This window comes from Microtus oregoni, unplaced genomic scaffold (genome assembly GCF_018167655.1).
Source record: "Microtus oregoni isolate MIOR12 unplaced genomic scaffold, Mior012 000020F_ref0000438, whole genome shotgun sequence".
Taxonomy (NCBI): domain Eukaryota; kingdom Metazoa; phylum Chordata; class Mammalia; order Rodentia; family Cricetidae; genus Microtus; species Microtus oregoni.
Window position 1 is genome coordinate 39,564,845 of NW_024543079.1, and position 18,845 is coordinate 39,583,689.

Sequence of the window (18,845 nt, forward strand, 5' to 3'; positions counted from 1 at the left end):
AGCCCAGGTTAGTTGATTATGTGAGTTTTCTTCTGGTGTCCTTGACCCCTCTCGCTCCTACAATCCTTCCTCTCCCCTCTTCTCCTTGGTTCCCCGAATTCCCCTAATGTTTGGCTGTGAGTCTGTGTCTGTTTCCATCCTCACTGATAACAAGTGGGCCAGGCAGCAGTCTGGTCACAGGAGGCGGACAGTTCAGGCTGCTTATCCGTTACTGCTAGGAGTCTAAGCTGGGGTCCTCCCGTAGACTCCTGAGAGAGTCTCCTGTCCTACACTTCCACTGGACTCTGAAATGACCCCCAGAAGTCCCCTCAGCACTTTCCTCCTCGGTACTCCCCCAGCCTGACTGCTCATGTTCCCATCCGCACCCACCCCCAGTCCACTGACAGATCTCTTGTTTTCCCCTGCCCAGGGAGCTCTAGGTGTCCCCTTTAACCCCCGTTGATACCTAGCCTGTCTATGTCTGCGGATTGTAGTATAGTTATCCTTTATTTTACAGATAATATCGACTTGTGAGTGAGTACATATCATGTTTGCCTTTCCCAGATTTGGGTTACCTTGCTCAGGATGATTTTTTCTCTAGTTCTATCCTTTTGCCGTCAAATTTTCTGTTGTCCTTTATTTTATCAGCTGAGTAATACTCCATCGTGCAAATGTACCACATTTTCTTTATATATTCCTTGGTTGAGGGTCAGACATCTAGGTCGTTTCCAGTTTCTACCTAGTACAGATAAAACTGCTATGAACATAGTAGAGCAAGTGTCCTTATGGTATGATGGTTAAGCATTCTTTGGAGTATATGCCCAAGAGTGGTATAGGCCCAAGATTGGTATAGCTGGGTCTTATGGTAGATCTAAGTTTATATCTTTATCATTCTTTAATTTTTTTTAGAGACAAGATCTCACCATGTAGCTCTGGCTGTTCTGTCATTTTTTTCCTGAAGAAATAAATTTTATATAATTTTTATGTACTTGGGTGTTTTAGCTGCATGTATGTCTGTGTACCACATGTGTGCCTGATACCTGCAGAGGCCCGAAGAAGAAGAAGAAGTTGAGACCCCTAGAACTGGAGTTATAGATGGTTCTGAGCCACCTTGTGGGTGCTGGTAATCTAATCCCAGATATCTGGAAGATCAGCTGGTGCTCTTAACCACTGAACCGTCTCTCCAGCCCTGTCCATCCCTCTATCTTAATTATTCTTTACCTCGATTTTTTTCATATGTAAAAAGGGAGTGATTAATAATAATAGCAATAATTCTTTCAGCAGAGTTATTGTGGGGATTAAATGATAAAGAACGATGTTGGGCACATAGGAACTCAATAAACGTTAACTCAATAAACGTTAGTTTTAAAGTTTGGTGAAGTACCTCTGTTGTGTGATGTTACTGGGGAGATATTTCTGCTCACTCCAGATAAAGATGGCCATGACAGGCCAAAGAGCCAAAGAAATAATTCTGTGGAGTCCGGTGTGAACCAGCCAGTCGATGGGGCCACTTCAAGAAGAAGCATGGGTGCCTTGTGTAGTTGTGTCGCTGAGAAGCCCCACCCCAGCATGGGTTCTCACTTAAGAAAGCTGCACTGGGAATTGTCCCACAACCGCTAACCTACAACTTATAGGCAACCACTCCAACAAGCCTCAGAAAGGGGTTGTCCTAAGTAGGGTTTCTATTGCTGTGATAAAACACCATGAATAGAAGCAACTTGGGGAGTAAAGGGTTTATTTCTTCTTAGAACTCTCAGGTCACCTCCAGCACTGAGGGAAGGCAGGGCAGGAACTCGAGGCAGGAACCTGGAGACAGGAGCTGAAGTGGATGCCTCAGAAGAGTGCCGCTTACTGGCTTGCTCCTTGTGGACAGCTACCGCAGCATAGCTCACACACGTTATAGAAATGACTGGAGACTAGAACACTGATTCCATAGTCGAATCATTTATTTTACCTGTGAGTCCTTCCTGCATGTCCTTTTTATTGCAGTTTGTAAGTAATTAAGGAAAAAAAATGCAGCTTTCAAATATAGCTGTATGAAAATTTACCTCAAATGACTGTCTTTTATATTAAGTGTACTTCACTGAAAACTGTGTATATGTTTGTGTAAAATTCTTGTTTTTTTAAAAATCTATATGTATTTTCTTTTTCTTCCTTTGCTTGCTTGTTTTTAAAACAGGGTCTCATGTAGCCCAGGCTAGCCTTGAACTCTCAGTCTTTCTCCTTCACCTCCTAAGTTCTGAGATTTCCAGAGTGAATTGCTGTTCCTAGCTTTGTATTTATTTTTTTAAGGTGTATTTATAAAAGATGTTTTGTAGCTGGGGTGGTGATGCACTCTTTTGATTTCAGCACTTGGGAGGCAGAAGCAGGCGGATTTCAGTGAATTTGAAGCCAGCCTGATCTTCAAAGCAAGTTCTAGGACAGCCAGGACTGTTATACAGAGAAACCATCTTAAAAAACAAAACAAAAAAAGATGTTATGTAAAATTAATTGATTTTATTATAAATAACAAATAATAGTAATAAATTTTGTGCTTAATTTTCCTTTCAGATTATGTCAAGACTAAGCCGTGTGTCTTTGATTCTGACCCTCTGGAGCTGTAAAATGATTCCTCTCCCAGGAACAAGCATACAGGTTCTCAGTAGACATGTGCGTCTCTGTCTGTTCGATGGTAGTAAGGTAAGAACCAAGTCCACTGGAAGCTAAGTGAAGTCACTCCAGGATAAGGGGAAAGGATTTTATTAGCACCATGTATTTTATATACATACATACACAGTATATACACATTAAGGCTTCTTACACCCATACTGGTTCTGATTACGTAGGTTTAACTCCTGATTCATTGAGTTGTTGGGGGTGATATTGGTATATCACTGGCAATGTTATCTGAGCTAATGTATCTAAGGTACTAATGCTCATCTCCTACTGTTATACTCAGCCCAGGTCTTAACTATAGTATTAAAGTATATAGTATTATATATACGCTGGTGTAACCAACACCTTAAGTAAGAAAACAGAACATTGCCATGTCTACACAAAGTTTTCCATTCTATTCCTCCCTGATTCTAGAGACTGTTTTTCACCCAGTACCAAAAAAAGTCTAAATGATTATTTTAAAACAAACATATCTTTTATGAGAAAATTCTTAGTGCCTAGATAGAAATTTATAGCTTTAACTGCAAATTCTGGGAAGAATAAAGACTCAAAGTAAGTTGTCTAAGCTACCAACTTAACTAAAAACCTAGGAGTGGAAGACTGAGTTAAGCCAGAGAGGGAAGACCCATGCAGAATAGGCATGGCACATTTCATAGACTTAGGTCACAGGCTGTATCCAGATGTTTCTCTCCCACCCACCAGTTCCCAAATAACACTCAGAGGCTTGATATTAATTATATATTACTTGCTAGCTTTTTCATTTAAATTAACCCATAGCTATTAATCTAATTATTGCCACGTGGCTGTGGCATTACCAATCTGCTGGCACGTTGTTCCTTGGGCAACTGGATGGTGCCTTGCTCCAACTCCTCCCTTCTCTTGTATCTCTGTTTGGATTTCCTGCCTGGCTCTATCCTGCCATGCCATAGGCCAAAGCAGCTTTATTTATCAACCAGTGAGAACAACACATATTCACAGCATACAGAGAGACATCCCACAGCATTTCCCCTTTTCTGTCTAATCAGAATGAAAGGGGAAGGGAATGTGAGCTGAGCAGCAGCATTGGACTCTCTCTGTTCCCTGGTTGAGGTCACAGTGTGACCAACTGCCTCAAGATCTTGTGGCCACATCTAGAGACACTTTCTTACCACCATACTCTCAAGCAATGAGCCAGTGAACCCGACCTTCCTTAAGTTTCTGTGGTCGGTTATTTTGCCGCAGTAGTGAGAAATGGAACAGCTCTACATAGCACTAACAGAAAGATAAGTAGAGAAATCCTGCAAAATCTGGTGGTCAGGAAGGCCAAGTGTCATTGTCAGCTGAACAAAATAAAGAGCCAGCTCACTTAGGACTAACCAGCTCCACCGTTTGCTGGCATGAGACCTGACCAAATGATGTGGCCTTGCTCACACTGTCCTCAGGGTTGATGTGAGGACGACTAAGTGAGTTAATACGAGTGAAACACTTAGGACTCCACTCAGCACAGGAGAGCATGATGTTGAGGGATTATGGTTGCAACTTAGGAGGGTGCTGCAGAGGGAGATGGAGGAGGCGAAAATCAACCAAATGTCCTGGGCTAGACGGGAGGGTAGAGTGTTAAGCAGGCAGGAGGCCTTGGACTTCCACATATGATGGATGAGTTCATCCTTCATTGAACGTGGAATGTCTAATTGTGATCCTCACTTCCACACCTCTGTATAGAACCACTGCCTGTAGGTGTAACCGGTAACCACTGGTGACCAAAAGGAGATGAAGTGCTGTTTGTTTGTTTGTTTGTTTGTTTGTTTTAGAGACAGTCTCCCAGATACACCCGGTCTGGCCTTTCAGGTCTGGCCTTTCACAAGAGCTAAGAGGCCAGCTTTGTTTGTTCGTTTGAGACAATGTCCTGCCCAGGCTAGGCTGGAATTCATCCTCTTGCTTCTGCTGGGATTACAAATGTACACCACAACATCATGCTTCAGTTTGAAGTTTAATTTTTTTTATTAATACATGAAAATAATAAAACTTATACCAAAATCATAGATTGTAACTCATAAAACTGATTTGTATCAGATTTCATGTTATAGGTGTATCTAGTAGGAGCACACGTCCTCACACTGTTTATTCTTCCACGAGAAATCTAAGACTGCTGCAAATAAGAGGTGCTGCTGTTGATACCAAGCAAGAACGTGGCATTTGTGGAGACGTCCCCCCCTCCCCTGACACAGCCAAAGTCTCTGAGCAGTTCACTAAAGGGCTCTGGTACCCTAGGTAGCAGGGAGATGGAAAGGAGCCCCGGACTTTCAGCTGGATGCTTCATCTTTGCTGATTTTCTCTTGGTAGAAGGAACTCAGGGCCTCCCGCATGCTGAGCGCATGCTCTGCACTGTCCCCACCCTCAGCTGTATGCTCGGTTTTCTCTTCCTTCTAATCTTTTGTTCTTCTGTTTTCTTTGTCCTATATACACACAGAGAGAGGGGGAAAGAGAAAGAGAGACAGAGAGAGCACCACGTCTATGCTGTTCAGTGCAGCGTTGTTGATGCCTTGGAACTCAGAAGTGCAGGAGTCTCAAAGGCTCCTACAGTGTGGTTTCAAATGAGAAAATCTCGTTTCAGGTTCTGAGCAACATCCATACAGTTCGAGCAGTCTGGCAGCCTAAAAAGCCCAAAACATGGACCTTTTCTCCCCAGGTAAGTCATCGCTGAGTGGGTTTCTTTACCTGCAAACTGTGGGACATGGAGCGTGCAGTGCGTAGGGTCAAATGGAAATCTTTGTAGTCTTTGTTTTTCTTTGCCAATTTTGGCAAAAATCCCTCAAGCTCCCAGTCACTGGAGCTGTGATTTCTGTGAGTCGCCTCTCTCAGTGGATTTCAATATTAGGAAATGTCCCCTGATGGAGCAGAAAGCACGAAGTTAAGATTAGGATTGGGGTATTTTCCAGAAGTGAGATCTAGCAACTGTGCTGATGGCACCTGTATTTCCCTTAGGTACAAATCAAAGGCAAGCGCCTCAGGGACGAGTGCCTCACACCCAGATCCTGTCAGGGTTGGGGTGAGGTTAGGGCTTCAGCCAGAGTCAGTTCCACACAGACGCTAGTGAGTCAAGGCTGTCTTGTTCTTTTTATGGTACTGTTTGTGGTTGACTTCTTCCTACCTCTAAGGACTCATTGTTGAGCATTCTCTCCCCTCCCACAACCCACTCCTTTGTTCCACTGTACGCTGGAAGCCCTTCATTTCCCTTCCTCTTACTGCGTCAGGTCTTACTTAGCACAGACAGAGGGTCAGGAAGAGGGCACAAGCTATGCTGGAGGCTCAGCCACTTCTCTTGATGTAGCAAGTGTCCTCCTCGGTGGCACAACTCCTCAAAGCCCTTGGTTCCCCTCGCACCTGCCTCTAGGGAGCACGTCTTGTCTCTTGGCTCCGACCTTCACTGTTTGCCCCTGTGCACACGCAGTGGTAAGGGTAGGGTTTTCTGTCTTCCAAGGATGTGAGTACAGGCTGCTGGGAAGCGTGGATAAGTATGAGTGGAATGAAATGGAGCACGCCACTTGCGCTAGTCATGTGGGAGCTTACACTAACACCTGTGAATAGCTGCATATCCACTACCGAGGGGCACTGGCCGCAGACACACGTGCACTGTGGTATTTGTCCTTGGTGCTGCCTGTGAGTTGGGGTCTGTGGACCATTCAGTCAGAGTGCAGTGCTTGTGAGGCTCCAAGGGTGTTGGAAGCACGGTGGCGAGAGGAGAGGAGGGTTCATCCCACAGGCCCAAAGGAGACTTTGAGCAAGGGAAACTAAGCCTTGGGGAATGGGTAGGGTTTCCTAGGCAGCGAAGGGGGTATGGTTGTCCAGGGAGATGAAGTGGGTTGAACAAAGGGAACGGGATGTCTGTAAGGCAGGAATAAGGACAAGTGCGTGTTGGTCTTGGCTTTAGCTTTGCTTGCCAACAGCAGTGGTTGTGTAAGTAAAGCATGCAGGACTGGGGACTGACTTACAGTAGTTTGCTTCTTTCCCTGTTCTAAGCAAAAAAAAATCAGGAAAGTTTAAGGTAATTTCCCTGTCAACAGAGACGCTAAATGTTCCTACTTCCAGTCATTGACATGTGAATCTGGTCCATCTACTTTCTATAAAGTTTGTTTGTTTTACATTTGTCTGTTTTAGCACATCTGTGTGTTGGAGGAAAGAGGGCTGCTTGTTGGTTCCCAGCTACTTAAGCCCTGAAATAATCACACAGAAACTGTATTAATTAAATCACTGCTTGACCCATTAGCTCTGTCTTCTTATTAGCTAACTCTTTCATATTAATTTAACCCATTTCTATTAATCTGTGTATCGCCACATGGCTGTGGCTTACCAGCTAAAGTTCCGGCATCTGTCTCCGGTAGCTCCATCTCTCTCTGACTCTGCCCTTCTTCCTTCCAGCATTCAGCTTAGATTTTCTGCCTAGCTAAGTTCTGCCCTCCTATGGGTCCAAAGCAGTTTCTTTATTTATTAATGGTAATCACAACACATAGAGGGAAATCCCACATCATCCATGTGGGCATGTATATGGCACAACATACAAGCGAAGGTCAGAGAGCAGCCTGTAGGAGTCAGTATTCCTACCATGTGGGTCCAGAGACCAAACTCAAGTCCTCAGGCCTGGCAGCAAGCCCTGTACTCACGGAGCCATTTCCTTGCCCCATCCCCTCCACCATCTTCCTCTACTATAATGCAAAGGCATGAGTCCCTTCACAGATGGATGAGGCTGGAAAGCCCTGCCCTCGGCAGTAACTTTGGTTTCCTTATCATTCTAGGTCACTGGCATCCTGCCATGCTTGCTCGATGGGGACTGTTTCATCAGGTCCAATTCTTCAACTCCAGACCTTGGGATATTATTTGAACTTGGAATTTCTTACATTCGCAATGTATGTCAAGTTTGAAAGACAAACTGTTCTGATGCATCAAAAGGGAACAATTAGGAATGTGTCTGATTTACAAGCAAAATAATAGAAGCTGGGTTAGCCACACTTCTGTTGCTATGGTGAAATGCCCTGACAAAAGCAACTTACGGGAAGGGTTTATTCTGGCTTACACTTCTAGGGACTCACTCCATCGTGGCAGGGAAGGCATGCCAGCAGCAGAGGGAGGCAGACCATGAACAGGAAGTAGGACTGGACCAGAAACCTCAAGGCCCACCCCATGACCTACTTCCCTTAGCATGGTCCAAATCCCAAGTAGCATCACCAGTTGGGACCAGGTCTTCAAACATACATGCCTGTGGGGGGGGGGGGGCATTCACACTTTAATCTCGGGGAGGGTTTCTGTGCATCAGAAATTGAACTATGAAGGAACCGGAGTGATGATGAATGTCGTTTTTAAAAAGTATTACATTTATTCATGGGTACACCATGGAGGTCAGGGAACAGTTGTGGGTCAACTCTCTTCTTTCACCGTGTGATCTTGAGCATCGAACTCCAGTTGTCAGGCTTGGCAACAGACCCCTTGGCTCACTGAGCCTTCTCACTACCCTGGTTCCTGATTTTTATGCGGTACTTCTAAGTGGTGTTTAAAGCTTGGCAACAGACCCCTTGGCTCACTGGGCTTTCGCACTGCCCTGGCTCCTTATTTTTATGTGGTACTGCTAAATGCTGTTTAAAGCAAAGGAGTATTTGTTGGCATTTATAGCCTCACTGAACCCCAGTTGCCTTTAAAGAGTAAACACTGATAAAGTGTGGAACTTTCCAGAGGTAATTAAAAACTCCTGAGGATATTCTGGTGGGGGGGGTAGTGGGGAACTCAGTCACCTCTGTCTTCTGGGAGCCAAGTCCACTTAACTTTGTAGGTCACAGTTCTTGCTCAGTGACTTGAGAAAGTGGCAAGGGAACATGAGAAACATGGACCCCACGGTGTCCACCCTCACTAGTGACTCCACACGTTCATATTCTGGTCATAGCTTGAGAGGTGTAGCATATAAACTTAGCCTTGCAGCTAGACAGAGAGCTGTCACAGGAAGACCATGTTACTTACCACATCATCCTGTACATCTTCAAGACAGATGGGTAGAACATGAGAAGAGCCCCAGTGGTCCCTGGCAATTGGCAGGAGGGTTGAGCTTCCTAGCAAGGGGATCATCGTAGACAGAGTTTCTCTGTGTCTCCGCAGCCACTTCCCAAATAACCACTCAGAGCCTTAATATTAATTATAAATGCCCAGCTAGTAGTTCAGGCGTATTACTAATTAGCTATTACAACTTAAATTAACCCATATTTATTTAAGTGCTACCATGTGGCTCATGGCTTGCTGCCTCATTTCGTACATGTCCTGTTTCTTCTGTCTGACTGGTGACTCCTCTGACTCTGCCCTTCTTCTTCCCAGTGTCTTTAGTTTGGCTCTCCTGCCTAACCTTATTCTGTTCAGCTATTGGCCAGTCAGCTTTTTTATTAAACCAATCACAGTGATATATATATTTATACAGTATAAAGGAATATTCCACAGGGGATCTTTGAGTTATTGATTCCTATATTCCATACCCCCTGAAAGCAAAGCTTCAGAATGTCATGTAGTATCCTGCAATTTGACATTGTCTCCAAATTATGTTAGCACTAGAGACCCAATAGCAACAGTTACCTCAGGGTTAGGTTTAAGGGATGTCATTTGAAGTACCACTTTTAATATCTGACCTATAGGTAAAATGGAGCCCTGGCATGTTACAGCTTCTTTTCCTTGATGGACAGCTTAGTCCTCAGAGTGAGTGCTGACTGTTTCTGAGTGGTTATCTCAGACACCATTCTCTGCGCCTCTTTTATTTCATAGTCGACGGGGGAGAGAGGAGAGCTAAGCTGCGGCTGGGTATTTCTGAAGCTTTTCGATGCCAGCGGAGTTCCTATTCCAGCAAAGTAAGTGGGCTTATTATCTCTCACAAATGAGCAACTTTGCAGAAAATTCCTAGGGACTATCCTCCTCCAGTTTATTCTGTTAATATTTCAACAAGTTTTGGAAAGAGGGCTTTTCACATCGATCTTGGTGTTTGAGAAAGAATGGATATTGAGAAATTGAGAAAGAGTGTATATTCTCACCCAGTAAGAAAGGAATGACTTGGAGATCCGTGTTTTAAAGGATAATTGCACGGGCTGTCTGCGGAGAACACTCAGTCTGTAGTCCTTATGAGAGCCCTGCGCTCAGCATGCTGCAAACAGAGCCTGGGGTCCTTCAGAGAGCAGGCAGCTGAGTCTTCAATCCTCTGCCTTCCCAACAGGCAGGATGCTGAAATCATAGTGGCGGCAACTGTAAACAAATTGAAGCCATAAGAGTAACAGCAGATGGGCTAATACCTATGTTCCACACACAAGGGTGAGGGGATGGCCTCCCCATCTCAGAAACTAACAAGAAAATAGATGATCACAATTTTAATGACCTAAGTCAAGGATATACAGTTACCTCGCAGGAGGAATACAGAGGGACAGACCTAGACTAGGATTCTGGGTGGGAAGTTCTACGATCCAGAGCTTTGGACCCAGCTCTTCCTGGGTGATTGTTTAGGTTCCTTAACATCTTAGGTCTCAGTCTCCTCCATCTTTAACCTGGAGATTATTTCCTATCTCAAAGCCTCCTGTGAGGATAACTATGCAACACTTCCCTCACAGCCTTCTCAGCTCTGGCCACTGGTTATCTGATGTTACCCTTGTAGGAGGGGAGGGCATTTGTTACCAGTGGATCATTATGGGAATCCTGATTTCTTACAATTTCTTTTTTAAAAAATGAGTTATATTTAGTATATATAAATTGTAATATATTACAATATAGCGTAGGGTTATATTGTGCTTAGTAGAGGAGATAAGGAGACACGTACATGTCTACCTGTCCGGAAATGGAGTCACAGCTATTTTTAATCCCATCCAGTGCATGTTGTGTGGAGGAAATCACAGACTGATATGAACACTGTGACTCCACTTTGGTTCATTCAGGGCTGTGTGGGTGGATCCAGGTAAACCCCTCCAGAGAGCAGAATGGCTAATAACTTTTAACTTCTCTGTGCACACATAAGTTATCCTTCCATAAAAGAGAAGCACATGGGAGCCAGAGGGTAGCAAGTCAGAGATACAGCATTTACCTAGCTGGAGAGAGGGAGGGAAGAGGAGGAGAATGCAGTAGAAGCTAATAATGACTTCACTGCATATAATGACTCAATATATTTGAGAAATAAGAGTCATTACTTATCGACACAAATCATTTTAATGACATTAGGATCGAGCTCTTCATGTGGAAAATCACCCTTTCTGCATGCAGTTAGTACTAAGTGGGGGCGTCTGTCTGTTGTGATGCTGCTCATGAGAGAATCAGCACCTTGATTCGCACTTACCAGTGGTTGGGTGAAGTGCCCGAGAATACCTTTGTCCTGAAGCATATGCCTGGCTGAGTCTGGTTCACAAATGCCTACAACACGGACCATCACGTATGCTGTTCTTTTATAGAACGTATGAACTCTTCTTGAATGGTGGCACTCCTTACGAAAAAGGAGTTGAAGTGGACCCCTCGGTGTCCAGAAGAGGTACAGCCTATTTGTAACCCTCTGCTAGGGGCTTCTTAACCCTGGGATCCTGCCACAAGCAAGTTAAAGGAGAGGGGATTTAGTCTATGGTCACTGGCCCTGTAGCTCTGTGCCTGTGTTAGCAAAGAACAGCTTGGTCAAGTATGTGGTGAAGAAGTCCCCGGGATGGCTGGGAACAGAGCAGGGGCAAGGGTCCCTCTATCTACTTCATAGGCACAGCCCCAGGGGCCTAATGTGTCCCTGAGGACCCCACCCTCAGAAGGTCCTGCCACCTCTTCTTTACAGGTCTTTTTTTTTTAAAAAAAAAAAAAAGATGTAGTGTGTGTGTGTGTGTGTGTGTGTGCATGTACGTCTATGGACCACATACATGCATGACATCTAAACCCAAACTGCATTACCCTCCTTTCCTTCAAGATGAGGCAGGCAGGAGAGATGCGAGAATGTCCCTGTGTCCTAACAAGACACACTTTCCCCTCTGAGTCATGGTCCTTAATGTGTCGTCAGTATGGAGATTGAGCCGCTTTTATCTAAGTGTGTGTTTTTGTTAAGACATCTGAGACTCTATGGTAGAAAATTGTGAAGAATGGGGACCTTGTCTCAGCTCCTTTTTACTGTACCTGGATTGATACTTGGTGTTAGTTGGGATTTTTCTTGCTGTGAAGAGACACCATGACCATGGCAACTCTTATAAAGGAAAACATTTAACTGGGGCTGGTTTATAATTCAGAGGTTAGTCTGTTATCATCATGGCAGGAAGCATGGTGGCATGCAGGCAGACATGTTGCTGGAGAAGGAGCTGAGAGTTCTACATCTTGATCCACAGACAATAGGAAGTCAGTTGTCACACTGTACATAAGCGTAAGCTTAGGAGACCTCAAAAAGCCCACCCCCACAGTGGCACACTTCTTCCAGCAAGAACACACTATCTCCAGCAAGTCCTCACCTCCTAATAGTGCCACTCTGTTTGGGGGCCATTTTCTTTTAAACCACTTGTAATTCATCTTGGAAGGAAGACAGGGCAGTACTCAAACAGGGCAGGAGCTATGGATGGATGCTGCTCACTGACTTACTCCTCATGGCTTGCACAGCCTGCCTTCTTATAGAACCCAGAACCACCAGCCCAGGGATAGCACCACAATGGGCTAGCCTCTCCCCCATCAGTCACTAAATATGAAAATGCCACGTAGACTTGCCCGCAGCCTGATCTTACAGAGGCATTTTCTCAACTGAGGCCCCCTTCTCTCAGATTACTCTAGCTTGTGTCAAGTTGACATGAAACTGCCAGCACAATACTCGTGACAAATATAGAAAGAGTAGAAAAGGCTAATTCAAAGGCTATGTGAGTGCAGGCCAAGTTGCCCCCCAAAAGGAACTGAGTGCCCTTAGTGCCATCCACCCAGCAGTGTGCTGGAGAAGCAGGAAAATGGACAGTAACATAGATGTGGTCCTTCCTTGTAAAGTGCAAGTTCAACAGACCTGCAGTACCTTGGCATGCCTCCACCATCTTGGTTCTGGCTTGGTGCTGTAGACCCTCACCACTGCCCCATAGTGCGGGGTCCAACCTTTTAGAACAAGGGGGCTTTGGAGTCTGTGGGTCGTCTGGGAATACCTGGAGCCAGGCATGTTTTGTCAGCTCATGTCACAGAGTACCTGTCACAGTGCCCTATGAGGTGCCCTCTGCAGACACATAGGTGTTTATGTCCAGACAGGCTCCGGAAGCTGGGCGGGTGACCACTGCCTTTCATGCAATTCAGCACCACTCGCTATGGGTTCTCACTGAATATTTGTTTGAATGAACTCTGTCCCAAGCACTTAAACTCTGTCTCCATGTTCTTGATGCCTTCGTAGCCCAGGGCAGTGTGTTCCGTCAGATGATAAGCATGCGGAGACAGCCTCAGCTGCTGGTGAAACTGCGCTCTCTGAACCGGAGGTCAAGGGCCATGCTCAGGTGAGTGACTGACTTGCCTCCCTTGGGGGATAACTGGAGTGGGGGCTTCTCCTTGACTCTTGTTAGTTCCTCTTTGCCTCTTTGAGTACTCTGCCAAAATCCAAAAGGCAACAGAACAGTAATAAAGCTTAGATTCACTTCCTCTTCAGGTAGATGTCAGGCCAGGAGAGATGGCCCATTGGTTAACAGCATTGACAGCTCTTCCAGAGGACCTGGGTTTGGTTCCCAACACCCATATCAGGCAGCTCACAACCGTCCATAACTCCACATCCAGGGAATCCAATGCCTTCTTCTGACCTCCGTGAGCACCTGCACACATAGTTATATACACCTAGGTTTTTAAATGACAGATATCATGTTAGATAATTTAGACACTCTTGAATAGACAGGTCTTACCAGTGTAGTCCTATCCTTCCTTTCCATGTCAGGGTTAGGAAGACATAATTCATGTGTAGTAAAATTACCTTTTTATGAAGCAGTTCTCAAGTCTTGACAGATGTACATGATGACATAATATTCTCTGCAGGCATGATGGAGAGCATCCCATTCTCTCTAAAACAAGAGTTCTCTCCTGTCAGTGGGCTCCCAGCCTTAGCCTCAAGCAGCCGCTCATAGGATCGGGGAATTTATTTTTTTTTTAATATTTATTTATTTATTATGTATACAATATTCTGTCTGTGTGTATGGATGAAGGCCAGAAGAGGGCGCCAGACCTCTTTACAGATGGTTGTGAGCCACCATGTGGTTGCTGGGAATTGAACTCAGGACCTTTGGAAGAGCAGGCAATGCTCTTAACCACTGAGCCATCTCTCCAGCCCCAGGATCGGGGAATTTAAATAGACTTTGAAGGGTTGAAGGATAGGGACTGTGGGAAGGGAAGACTGCATAGAAGGCAGAGCCTACTGCAGAGGGCTGCCCTGCCAGGACCTGCTTGCTGCTCCTCAGTCAACAGGAAGTAGGTGTCAGCAAGATAGTTTTACACATCAAAGTGCCTGCCACTAAGCCTGACCGGCTAAGTTTGATCCCCAGGGTCCACATGAGGAAGGAGAAGACCAACTCCTAAAGGTCTCCTTCCTTCCCCCTGCCTGCATGCTGTGGCGGACATACCCACACACACAATAAGTGAATGCTAGAATTAACATTTTTAGTGAAGTAGGGAAGTGGAAGACGGCTTGGCCTGCCCCTCGAACATGGTCGGTTCAGTCCAGGTTGTGCTGTCAGCCCAGACAGCCCTGGTTCTGGCCTCGTGCTGACATACGGGGTATCCTTTACAGTTCAGTCTGTCAGCAACCATTAATAATGTGTTCATGGGGATATTTACTCTTGGCTTTTTCTCCTTAGATACTCATAGAGCCTCTAATCCACCCTCCCCGCTTTTGGCCAGTCTTATTTGAAAAATTGTTCCCTTTTCGAGGTGAGGAAGACAAACTCCTCACAGTAGCAGCCTTTGTGAGAGAAAAGCCAACTCCTGTCTGTCTTCACTCCCCCTCTCGCTGCTCCCATCGCTCACCTGTGGCCAGACCCCAGGGCTCATCAGTGACTGCTCTCAATGCTGCTTTCTTGGCTCAAATTCTGCTTCTCAGATACTCTTTCCTGTCTCTGGATCAAGACCTCTGTGTGGCCAAGGTCAGGAAGGCAGTTCTCTGTGTGAAGCTCCAAGCACTACCTTGAGTTGTACAGTAATGGACAAAAGTCTTTCGTCCCTGCCCCCCCTCCCCGCCCCCGGACGTCAGGGACCAACTGAAGCATGTTAAATGCAGCTCACAGTAGGCACAGAAATGGATGTGTGACTCAATTTCCAAGTAGAGATTTTCCTGCTCATGTCCTCTTGAGCTTCTCAAGGTCTTCACTCCCCACTCCCGCTGTCTCCAGCCTCTCCTGCCTGTTTGCTGGGTGTACCTTTCTTTTAGGCCCACAGACTTGATCTGGGTCTTGAAATTGCCGTTCTGCTGTGAGCACCTTGCTGGTGTGATCCAGTCATTGGCCTTGGACTTTGTGGGGCCAGAGGATTGTGGGCTGTGAGACCTATGTGTGGGTTCAAGGCGAGAGGCTGGGCACCAGCAGTGAGCTTTGCATGGTTCTCTGCACTTCCACGCCAGGGAAGTGCAGATGGGCTGGGCTGTCCTGTTCAGCAGCCTCACTTGCCTGACAAGCCACTCCCCATGCTTTCCAGAAGAAGGGTGATGACTCCACCCACATTATTCTCCTCCTCTCTTTCAAAGCTGTTTTCCACTTCTAGCCCCTCCTTCCCCTGCTAACCAGCTTCACCTGTGGTTAAGCACAGTTCTCTTCTGCTCAGTGCTGAGAGACGCTCAATGGGGCTCTTTCCATTATGTCAAGAAGCATACAACTGTGCATGAACACTGACAAGAAGCCCAGTTTCAATTTTCACTGGTGCCTGTTTTCACCCAAGATCCAGCTGCAGCTGCTTGTGGCCCCTCACCCATCCAGCGTTTTTGCGTAAGCCCTCGGTATCATTTGCATATCATAAGACATGAAAATACAAAGTGCAGACCCACCTCTTTTGGGTTTTTGTTTTGTTTTGTTTTTTTGAAACTGGGTTTCTTTGTGTAGCTCTGACTGTCCTGGAACTCACTCCCTCACTCCGTAGATCGGGCTGGCCTTGAAATTGGAGATTCCTCCTCCTCTGCCTCTCAAATGTTGGGATTAAAGGTGTGCACCCCACTTCTTGAACCTGTTTCTTTGAACAAGGAAGGGCCCATAGACTCAGTTGGTGGTGAGCCTATTACCTGACAGTAGCTCCGTTACTGTTTTCTTCCTTCCTTCCTTCCTTCCTTCCTTCCTTCCTTCCTTCCTTCCTTCTTCTGAGATAGGGTCTCTCTACTATGTATCTGTGGTTGTCCCTGGAACTCACTCTGTAGACCACACTGGCCATGAACTCACAAAGATCCACCTGCCTCTGCCTCGTGAGTGCTGATATTAAAGGCATAAACCATCCTTTTCCAAAGAGGCTTAACTTGATTCAGTTTGACCAAAGGCATACTTCTGAAGTCCTGAGGAGAGAGGGTTCTGAGTATCAGGAAACATGGATCCAGAGCGGTGGTTTGTATCAATTCCTACAAAGATGTTGAAGATATTTTCTTTCGTCTGTTTAATGCGTTCCCATCCTTTCTCTCTTTTACTTATAGTCTACTCTCGTTTAAAACCGCAGTAGGACTGTTACTCCTGGATCCATTCATCATATTTCTAGCCCTCCGTTCCTGTGTGCTGGTCTCCAGGTGGAGGTCGAGTGAAGCATGTTTTCACTTCTTCTGCTCGGCCTTTAGCTTAGCCTTTCTGATCATCTCAGGTCTGGAAAAAATGAGAAAATTTCTAAGAAAAAAAAATGAGACACCATTGCCTCATGGAGAAGGGAGGTGGAAGGAAAGGAGTGCCCATGCTGAGGGAGTACCCACGCCTTCCAGTCAGATGGAAAAGGGGTGCAATAGGAGGAAGGGACAGTCCACCCCTTCCCCTGGCAAAAATTAGTGGCAAGTCGTCAGCCTGAGCCCTGTACTTGGCATTCCATGGAGCACTGCCCAGAGAGGCCACAGCCAGATGGAGAATACCCTTAGGAGTCACAGCATGGACTTAGAGGGCATGGTGGCATTGGGGCACCATGAGTGGTCCTCAGCAGTCAGTCCATGAAATCTAGCTTGAATTTATACCAAATCAGTATTTTTGCATGCTCAGTGAGCCAGATAGTGCATATGACTATGGTCAGACACCCTAGGAATGCAGGGGGGGAGTGGTTGGGGTGCTCATGTACATTCCTTGACTAGTTACCCGTGGACTCCTTTGTCCCCACACACCAGCCTAATGGCCACACTCACCTCCTCTTTCAGCCAGCCAGAAGCCGGAGCATTACCTGTGTGATCATTGTCCCTTCTAAAGTCCACTGGATATTAAAATGAAGGATTAATTTTAAAAATTGAGGCTGCCTTTGTAACCTTTGAACTATGTTTTTCTGAGTCTAAAGCAAGCTTCTTATAGATAACATATAGTTGGACTTATCTTTTAAAATTCTTTCTTCCAATCTGTACATTTTGACTGGGGGAGTTTTGATCCACTTACATTTAGTATAGTTGCCCATGCGGGGTGCCATCATTTTGGCATTTTTGTTGCTTATCTTCTGTGTCTTGTAGCTTTTTTTCTTTCATATTGTTTTCTTTTTCTGTTTAATTGATTTTTTTGGCACTGATACTTTTGCCTTTCTATTTCTATTTGTGTAATCTGTAGATTGTTTATATTTGTTTGCACACATACACATGTGTGTGTGTGTTTACCATGGATATTCTTTACATATTACCCCCAGGAGTTATAATAATCGATTTTAAACTGATACCATCTAAACTTCAATATTAAGTTGTTGTCTTTTATGTTTTTGAGCCCTTGCTGCATACTAGACACTATATTGAATGCTACACTTGCTTCATTTTAATCCTTTCAGTAACCTGAAATTCAAGTATTACTCTTGGCATTGTACAATAAAGAAACAAACGCACACCGAGAGTGATTAATTAATCCCTCATCTGACTGCTAGGAAGTAGCAAAGTCAGGATTCAGTTCAGATCTGTCATGCCTCCTTTGACCCACCCAGTCCGTGAACAGTCTGAACTGGCATTTCCTCTTCTTCCACCACATCAGACTTGGCAGCACCATGCTTTTGTTCAAGCCTGCAACTCTCTAGTTCCTTTCCAGAACAACACTTTAATGACTTTCCTTTGTATTTGACATTTAACATGGGTGTGTGTGTGAGCATGGACGCACAAGCATACAGCACAGTGCTGAGACATAAAATGTCTGTCTGAGGGGGCCGGTTATCTCTGGTTTAATGTGCCCGAGTATGAGATAAGTTTTCCTTTAAACTGTAAAATCTTTTTTTTTCAATAATAAAGTAAAACTTGAAACTATTCGTTTTAGTAATACACAGAAGAAAAAGCCCAGGAGGCTGGGTTGAAAGGGTCTGTGTAATGGGTACCTTTCTTCTCCTCTCAGCCTGCTGCCCGAAACCTTGGTGGGGAGCATGTGCTCCGCTCACTTACTGATATTTTACCGACAAATCCTTGGAGATGTGCTCCTGCGAGACAGGACGAACCTACAGAGTGCTGGTAAGTTTGGGCTGTTTCCTGTGGGTTGGTGATGCAATCCTTGAAGGTATGCATTCTGTGCCAGCCTGTGTCTCTGCCTACAGATGTGGCACATGGAATAAGACGTTAAATAGCACCAGGGCCAACACATCACTTAGAAGTGGCTTTGGGAGCTCACGTGTATTCAGTTCTTTCCCACTTCTTTTCCATTCTGGGCCTTTAAAATCCTGAGCCTATGTAGAAACAGTTTCCTTTTCAGTCTAGGAATCAGAATTTATTTTCACCTGTGACCTATGCTTGTCATCTTACCAGGAAGAAACCAGAGTCATACCAAATAGCTGTTCTTTTTGTTTGTTTATTTGTTTGTTTTTCAAGATAGGGTTTCTCTGTAGCTATCAAGCCTGTCCCGGAACTAGCTCTTGTAGACGAGGCTGAATTCACAGAGATTCACCTGCCTCTGCCTCCAGAGTGCTGGGATTAAAGGCGTGCACCACCACCACCCAGCTCAAATAACTGTTCTTAAAATAGTGAAGTATATCCATGGATCAGTCATAAGTCAGTATATCAAATAGTGTTGTAGTTTCTATGCCCTATTTTTATTCTTGGTACTTCTCTTTCATTGTTTATGTAGTGTATGTGCAAGGATGCGTGTACACACGAATGCACA

General features: G+C 45.2%; 1 protein-coding gene across 2 annotated transcripts in view; it reads left to right on the plus strand.

Moving 5' to 3' along the window:
* Positions 1-18,845, plus strand: part of Nphp1 (nephrocystin 1) — a 57,033-nt gene that overhangs the window by 31,636 nt on the left and 6,552 nt on the right. For both annotated transcript variants that reach the window (XM_041670479.1, XM_041670480.1), the window contains exons 11-17: positions 2,530-2,658; positions 5,228-5,302; positions 7,407-7,517; positions 9,406-9,488; positions 11,064-11,140; positions 12,989-13,088; positions 18,087-18,199. In XM_041670479.1, coding sequence (XP_041526413.1) covers positions 2,530-2,658; positions 5,228-5,302; positions 7,407-7,517; positions 9,406-9,488; positions 11,064-11,140; positions 12,989-13,088; positions 18,087-18,199 — 688 coding nt within the window. The remainder of the gene's footprint in view (positions 1-2,529; positions 2,659-5,227; positions 5,303-7,406; positions 7,518-9,405; positions 9,489-11,063; positions 11,141-12,988; positions 13,089-18,086; positions 18,200-18,845) is intronic.